The sequence below is a fragment of the Frankliniella occidentalis genome, unplaced genomic scaffold (genome assembly GCF_000697945.3).
Source record: "Frankliniella occidentalis isolate FOCC.00 unplaced genomic scaffold, Focc_3.1 Scaffold532, whole genome shotgun sequence".
Taxonomy (NCBI): Eukaryota; Metazoa; Arthropoda; class Insecta; order Thysanoptera; family Thripidae; genus Frankliniella; species Frankliniella occidentalis.
In genome coordinates, this window is record NW_026267649.1 from 1 (window position 1) to 7,889 (window position 7,889).

Here is a 7,889-nt window from a genome sequence, read left to right on the forward strand (position 1 = left end):
CGCGCTCGCCTGTACGGCGGGATGGCCTACGCACAGGCGTGCAGGCGCGCTGGCCGCCCCGCCGCGCTCGCCTGTGCGGCGGGATGGCCTATATGCACACACAGATTTGCTATGTACTATTTCATACGAACCTTACGTACAACTATGCACATACGTAACGTACGCACAATTTTAATTGATATTATGCATAGTTACGTACAAATTTTGTACGTAGGTTATGTATGACGACAGTTGTACTTCAGTCACTGTGCACAGGCACCCTGGGCCTGGGGCGCTGGCCCACGTGCAGGCTAACGCAGTGGGGCTGCCGTGACCGATGGCAGATGCTTTACCAAATCGTCGAGACTCCTCGGCGACCGCTCGTACTGCGCCCGGCTGAGGCTGCTCGTGAGGACGGACCTGAAGGCCTGGTTGATGTGCATGCTGCCCAGGATCCAGGCGGCGACGAGGAGTCGGACCCGGGTCGTCACCGGCAGCGCGTGCAGGGCAGAGTCCACCAGCAGGCGCCACGAGTCGAGCGCGACCGCGGGCCAGCTCTGCGGGTTTTTTTTCGAAACATGTTTAAAACTTTAATTTGAAGAAGGGGACCCGCGAAACGTTTGTTATGCGTCCATTAACCGAAATTAAATGACTGATTCAACTACTCGGTAAAGCGCCAAGTCCAGGGCGTTGGAGCTGGCGAAGACGACCTCGAGGACGACGATGACGACGTAGATGCCGAAGATGATGGTCCAGACGCGCGGGCGGAACACGTGGAAGACGCACTCCAGCACGGTGAGGGCCCGGGGCGGCGTCACGAACCACTTCGTCCTGTCCTGGAAAGGGCAGGTGTGAGACGACAATGTCCGCGATACCCCTGTACGTCGGTGGCTCCCAATGACGTACAACACGCGCCGCGTTCCCTCACCTCTAGATACGAGGCGGACGCGTCGAACCAGATGTAGCGCTCGGGGTAGGGGATGAACCCGCCCAGGCCGACGTCAATGGTCCCTGTCGGATGTGTCACGGCTCCCATAATAGCTATACGATACTCTTTTATATGCAGACGTCAGAGCAGCAGCTCGTCCCGTTCTACTCACCCTCGTTGAGGCGCTTGAGCAGCTCCGGCCAGTTGTTGCCGTCGAGGAGGGCCTCCTCCAGCAGGCGGAAGCCCACGGCGCCACTCACGGCGCGCAGCAACTCCACTTCGACGCCGGTGCGCACGGAACGACCGCGACCGCTACGAACAAAGTACACACCACTTCACAGATGACATTTTACAGAACGACGAGTTTTTATTTCCTCTCAGGATTTGACTAACAACAGAAATCAATGTTGCTACAGTACACCAACTGTGTTGTGAAGTTTCGAAACAACACGTTCTGTTTAAAAGCCCTTCTCCGCTCCCTCGAAAGGAAACACGCATCATTGTTTATTGATGCATGTATTTTTTTCGGTAGATTGTGTGCCACGTGAGCATTTGATTCTAGAATTACAAAGTGTTTGTAACTAAAAAAAATGACACGACGTTTTTCTACGAAATTGTACACGGGTGTTGTGAATTAACTTCACAACTCTTGGCAATGTACAGACAGAGAGTACCTTTGCTAAACAGACCTCTGTAGCGACGGCAAAACGAAACAGTACCTGTCATTATTTACAATAGCGTACGGAGGCCAGTCAAAGGTAGCAGCCCTCAGCGTTAGGTTCTCCAGCCTACCGACGGCGACCTGGCGGGCGAATAGGGGTTTGACCTCAACGAGCTGACCGTGTTCCCACCTTGCCGCCTCCGTGGGGCTCTCTTCGGGGAAAGAGATGGGGAACCACGCCAGCACGGACACGTCTGTGATACAAATACGAAACATAAGTGAAAGTGTACCATATTTTTGTTTTAAATCATTCCGCTTCATAAGACACTCCGATGAAAGAAGCTGAGTCTTTCCTCTCACCTGGTTGAGACACGACAACAGCTGCGTTTGAAACCATGTGGTGCCACAGCTCGCTAAAAACGAAGTCGACGGCCCGAGTATTTCCAAACAGAAGGATTAGAAAGGCTGCGTTTGCATTCCAGTTGGTCCGTTCGCGGAGTAGGAGAACCTTAAGCAGAATACGTTCTGAAGGTGCTGCATAGTTTGGTGACCACTGGCTTCAAGACCACTGCGCTACAGTCCGCAAATTTTGGCACATGTCATTCAGCAAAACGCGCTTGTGCGATGCCTGTTGAAATTACATTCACGTTTACCTGTTTAGTAAAGTCCCTCTCCCAGGTCTCACTAGGGGCCACGAGAAGAATATACGAGGATGGTTTTGGCGGCAAAAGAGTCGTGCTATAGAAACCAAGAAAAAAATCAGATGTTTTGTTCACTTTGCCAGCTGAGCCACGCGATTTGTAAGAGAACGCACCCTTGTCCATGCTCTTCCGCTCCACACACGTTTTCAACCGCCCACAGTATTTGATGGTTGAGCAAAATTATAAGCAAGCTTACAGCCGCCGAAAAATCGCTGTGAACAGAAGACATCACGGCTAAGCAAAGTCTGGTTATGAGAGGCAAACTGTCTTCGATGCGTAGGAGTTTCCTGACCCTGTGAGTCAAAGGTCGCTCCATCAACACAAGATACAATTGAAAGGCGGCCTAAAATTTGCCTTGAAACAAAGTCAAGAAAAAAAATCCTCGCCCGTTTTATAGAAGGAAGCAATCTTTTTGAGTAACTGACGGAGGCTATTTGCCACGGGAGAAAGGGGGAGGGGACGTCGCGGTACGGAAATTGGAGGGAAACAGGACACAGGTTGAGTGCGATGTTACATGCGCGAGCGCGCGGACCGGTGGCAGAATGACAAAGGGTGCGGCCCTTAGTCACCCCACGGCGTGTGACAGGGGAGGGCAGGGGGTGGCTGTCGGAATCAGGACATCATTTGGTTACACTCAAATATACAATTGGGGGCACCTACGCACTACGCACCTCGGATCACCTCTTTGCGTGGGGGAAAAAATGTTTCCGTTCTGTAACAAACAACAACAGTTTGGACAGTTTGAAGTACTACGAAAGCTGAAGTACTTTAGGTGTCTGTCAGGTCGCCTGCCCCACGTGTACCCTCAACATTCAGGCAATGAGGGCCCCTACACAAAAAAATAAGGTCGCGTAAGGGTTTCTCCGGGTGCCACGCCGTAAGAACGAGTACTTGTGCTTTCGAAACTATTTTCCTCCGGGTATTAACACACTCCAGAGCAGCTACACCCTCCAGCTACCCACCAGAGGGACGCAGATACGACAAGGATGCCGGGTCGGGGGAAGTGAGCAGTCGCCACGTGTACAGCGCACTGCACAAGTTGAGCGTCGTCGGCTGGTCCAGCGGCCCCCGGCTGGAGCATGAGGATCTGGGAACTACAGCAGAACAGAAGCACGCCCTGCGTCACTCCGCGTGTGTCCGACAGGAGCACGGAGCCCTTCGATCGTACAAGAAAATATCTGAAACTATGAAATGCCACACCCAGAAAATGGCATTCTTGGCTTGGTTTATTCAAGCCAATTTTCTCAATTCAACCTTTAATTTTCTCAATTCGAAGAAAAGTTTTCCTTGATTCAGAAAAAAATAAAAAATGGCTTCAGCTTCAATTAACCAAGAGTGGCGAAAACAAGTCAAAATTTGCCTTGAATCAAAAATTCATTTTTCTTGGTGAACAGTTTTCGGGATCCCCGCTGCTGGTAACCAGTGGGAAATAAAATTCAAAACGATCACACGCAGAAAGTAAAAATGTCAACCTGCTGTACATTTTCTAGAGATACGTTTTCTTTTCTGGATAGGCGACTTGTAGATTAATGGCTGTACCAAACCGGAAAAGCGCCCGCAGTCTAATGGCCCTTGGTCAATCGATTGAGACCCCTCTAAGTTCGCCTCTCACCCGCCCTCGCACGCCGAGGCTGCTGCTGCTGCTCCTGGTCCTCCCGCGGCCGGGCAGCGCGACCGACTGCAGTCCGTCGCGTGACCAGCTCCCGTCCCGGGAAGGGTAGAGAAAAGTGACTCGGCGCGAGGGGGGGCAGGACGGATAGTGTGCGCCTAATGGAAGCCGGCCAAATTGCGCGATTGGTTGACACGTTCGCGTCGCCTGGCTATTACTCATGAACACATCGACACATCGCTTATTGCAAAGCACGCACAGCGACACCCGACACCACGCAACGCCGCCCCGGAGCCTCCCGTCAAAGCACGCGCCGCAGCGGTCCGGCGGCGCAGCGCCAAACCATACGCACAGTTTTAAAGGCGCTGGCAAAACCAGCGAATCGATGTTTTTCGAAAATTTTGAGATAACTGTATATTCTGGAAGAGGGAAACGCCCTCTTTCAAACGGCATAGGTCTCAGAAAATCACTCTGAAAATGGAGATGAGTGGTTTCGCCAGCACCTAAGAACTAGTATGTGCGTGTGGTTTCGCCAGAACCAGACTGCTGTGTGATTTGCAAAAGGGACAAGAGACATTTTTGCTGCTCGCAAAACTATTATTAAAATCCTCTTTATTGTGAGTCTTCATGTATACATTTTTTTTTCGGCCGATGACACCTTAGAACACTTACACTAAACATAAATAAACATAATTTAAATAGTAACATAAAATGACTTTGTGGGGTCGGACTGGTATTCATGACGAACCATTAACCGCACTAGGATAGTAGTCCACGAAAAGCACGCCAAATGACGGTCATTCCTTCTGGGCTTCAGTCTGACTTTTTGTTCGATTCAGTTTTGGTTTGGGATTTGGACGAACCATCCATTCTACAAAAAGAAAAGATAAACGGATTACACGGGTGTTCACTTAATGGGAGCGGTTTTATTATGCATCTCTGTAAAATAAAACTTACCTGGCCAGAGCTTTCTTTGCCAAAGAACGGATAGGAGCCTCCAAGACGACGAACAGCCAGAAACTTACGGCAAATGAAATGACGTTGTCACTGAGCGCGTCTCTTGCCTGCAAACATCTCCCCACTCTTAAGCTTACAATTCTTCAACGCGAACAGATGGGCCGTTAGTTGTAATCATTAATGCATAGGCTTACGATGGTGAGCGGGGTGATGCGGACGGCGTCCCTCTTGGCCGCGGTGAGCAGAGCCTGCAGCGGGTAGGACACGAGGTAGACGGCGAAGGTGAGGCGGCTCAGCGACACGAGCGGCTGCCAGGTCAGCAGGGAGTGCACCGCAGCTGCGAGAGCAGAGGTTCAAGTTGGAGGTCAGAGGTTCGACGTTAGACGTCAGAGGTTGGGGTAGAGAGACGGCGCGCTGCGCGAGGTCGTGCGCCGGGTACTCACTCGGTTCCCCCAAGACGGTGACGGTGACGAGGACGCCGAGGGCGCCGGCCCAGGCTAAAGGGGTGAGTCCGGCGCACAGCCCGGCGCCGAGGGCCGAGTAGGGCGCGCGGAGGTCGTTGAACAGCGCGCTGAAGCACATGACGGCCGACATGGCGGCCAGGCTCGCCGCCGTCGCGAGGAGCGTCACCGCCCGCCCGGGCCTGAAGCCCGCGTCCTGGTGGAGTCGAGGTGACGCATTAGCGAGGGGTCCTTCACTATAAATTGAAGGCGTACACCGATTTTTCTATTATAATTGATTTTTTGTGGTTTTCTCTTGATTTTTTGTGATTTTCTCTTGATTTTTTGTGATTTTTTTCTGATTTTTTAGTGATCTTTTCATGATTTTTTAGTGATTTTTTCTAAGGGTGTACAATGATTTTTTTTGAGTGAAGGATCCCTCGCGCATTAGCACACGCGGCAAAACCAACTTTGTACTGGTTGCCAGGGTGCGATGAGGTCTGACCTTGAGCATGGGCAGGGCCTTCCCGGCGGCGAGCCCGAGCAGGTAGGGCGCGGTGCGCATGTGCGTCGGCATGTAGGCCTGGTGGATCAGCGGCTCGGCCCACATGCCCTGCAGCGTGCGCAGCGTCCACGCCACCGTCCCGGGCCACTCGCCCAGCAGGGTGGCCGCGGCCAGCGGCACGGTGGCGAGCGCGGCCAGCACCAGCAGCAACGCCACGCCGCGCAGTCCGGAAGGCAGCCGGCCCAGCAGCAGCGTCCCCACCACGAACATGTGCATGTCCACCGCCAGCGACCAGGAGTGCTCCATGCACTGCGGCAACGGAGTGAAGTATTGCTCGATAAGTGTGCTTGTAAAATACTTGGGACAAGCAGGCGAGTGTACGCACCAGCGGTTCGGCCGTCCCGCCGTTGACGTAGTTGTTGAGGAACAGGAGGTTGGACCACCACCACTTCCTGCAGGACTCAGCCATCGGCTGGGCCACCTCGACCCACAGCGGACCCGCGCCCATCTCGGGGAGGGCGGTGCAGTGGAACAGCACTACGATGGCGTACACGGGCCCCACCCTGTCTCGTTACAAGAAGAAAATCGCGCGCTTGTTGCATCCCCAGGCCATAGATACGCCGACATATAGAGAGTTCTGATTCTGTGACCTCCAACGCGCTACGCCATATTATATGCGCTTACCTCAGGACCCTATTGAACATGGACTTGGAGAAGGAGGACTTCCGGTCGGCCGTCGAGGTGGCGGCGAGGAGCAGCCCGGCCAGGAAGAAGAAGGTGTCCACCCCTAGGGCGCCGCGGTAGAGCACCGCGTACTCCATGCGGGAGCGTGCCTGCGGACGGGACGCGTCCCAATAGTTAGTAAAGATCCAACGACGGGTAACGGCGATGACGACAGTGAGACAGTGCCACACGTACCCAGGACGTCAAGTACTCCCTGTTGGAGGTGGCCACGCGGGCCGCGTGCAGCCCTCGGTGCAGCGCCACGAGGTACATGGCGTTGATGCTCCGGATGCCCGACAGCGGGCTGAGGTCGATCCCCGACACCAACGGGTCGGGCTGGGCGAGCGTGCGCACGTGCCTGCTCCAGTCCCAGGAGCTCCACCCTGCGATGGAAAAGCGATACTGTCGTTACGGCGCCGACCGTCATTTCTATCGACGTTGTCGTGATGCACCCTCGCTGCGCGCCGCAACAGTCGGTCGCAGAAGTTATTGGTCACGCCATGTGCGCACGTGCGGTGCACTCGCTGAGTAGTGGTACAGAATGACACGCTCGCGGGCGGGTTGCCCACCCTCGTCGTCACCGAGTTACTACAGCAAGTGCACGGCGCGACCTTGTGAACCATCTCACCCGAGGTCACGCCGTCGCCGAGTATGACTAAACAGCAGGGAGCGCAGTGCGACCTTGGAAACCTTCTCGCCCAAGGTCGCGCCGTCACCGGGTGACTACACAGTCAGTAACACGGTGTGACATTGGAAACCTTCTCACGCACGGTGGTGCCGTCACAGAGTGACTATGCAGCAGGGTGCACGTCCTGACCTTGCGAACCTTCTCACTCAAAGTCGCGCCGTCACCGAGTGACTACACAGCAGTCACACGGTGTGACATTGAAAACCTTCTCACGCAATGTCGTGCCGTCACCGAGTGACTACGCAGTAAGTGCAAGGGGTGTGATCTTGGAAACGTTCTCACCCAAGGCCGGCGCGGCCACGGTCACGGCGGTGAGTGCGACGACCAGGCACCTGCGTGAACGGATACAAAATATCAAGGCGTTGTAGGTGACGGTGTGTGACGGCGACGGCGTCCTGGGAACCGGCAAGGTCTCTACCAGAAGAGGGTCGCGGCGGGCGAGATGGAGGCCTGGGTCACGTGCTCCTGGCAGTTCTCCGGGCGCACGAGGACGCGGACGCTGGGGTCGAGGCCGGCCTGGAGGGCGGCCTGCAGCGTGGCGGCCTCGCAAGACCGCGGCACGCACAGGCCCATGCGGATGTCTCCCAGCGGCAGCGATCCGGGGATCATCCCCTCACCCTGGGCAAAAGCAAAAAGGGAACAAAGTTCGGCAATGTAAAGTAAGGCAACTTTTCCAGATTTTTTTTTTTTAAATGATA

General features: G+C 54.5%; 2 protein-coding genes across 4 annotated transcripts; both read right to left on the reverse strand.

Annotated features, from left to right (window-relative positions):
- Positions 1-6: 6 nt before the first annotated feature.
- On the reverse strand, positions 7-4,401 carry LOC113216120 (uncharacterized). 3 transcript variants are annotated; one of them, XM_052275186.1, is made up of 10 exons: positions 3,882-4,401; positions 3,232-3,363; positions 2,383-2,481; positions 2,222-2,306; positions 1,929-2,076; positions 1,627-1,822; positions 1,080-1,219; positions 908-990; positions 645-810; positions 7-536 (listed from the first exon to the last, which is right to left on the reverse strand). In XM_052275186.1, exons 2-10 carry the CDS (start codon positions 3,348-3,350, stop codon positions 172-174), a joined length of 1,401 nt encoding a protein of 466 aa, XP_052131146.1. In that variant the 5' UTR covers positions 3,351-3,363; positions 3,882-4,401; the 3' UTR covers positions 7-171. The 3 variants fall into 3 exon arrangements, with proteins under 3 accessions (XP_052131146.1, XP_052131147.1, XP_052131148.1); XM_052275187.1 differs by having other exon boundaries at positions 645-815; XM_052275188.1 differs by having other exon boundaries at positions 400-810.
- Positions 4,402-4,473: 72 nt separating this feature from the next.
- On the reverse strand, positions 4,474-7,804 carry LOC113216051 (nose resistant to fluoxetine protein 6-like). The gene is made up of 10 exons (XM_052275185.1): positions 7,610-7,804; positions 7,474-7,523; positions 6,699-6,886; positions 6,465-6,613; positions 6,166-6,343; positions 5,781-6,089; positions 5,279-5,492; positions 5,030-5,172; positions 4,836-4,942; positions 4,474-4,749 (listed from the first exon to the last, which is right to left on the reverse strand). The coding sequence occupies exons 1-10, from the start codon at positions 7,798-7,800 to the stop codon at positions 4,692-4,694; spliced, it is 1,587 nt and encodes a 528-aa protein (XP_052131145.1). The 5' UTR covers positions 7,801-7,804; the 3' UTR covers positions 4,474-4,691.
- Between the last annotated feature and the right edge of the window lie 85 nt (positions 7,805-7,889).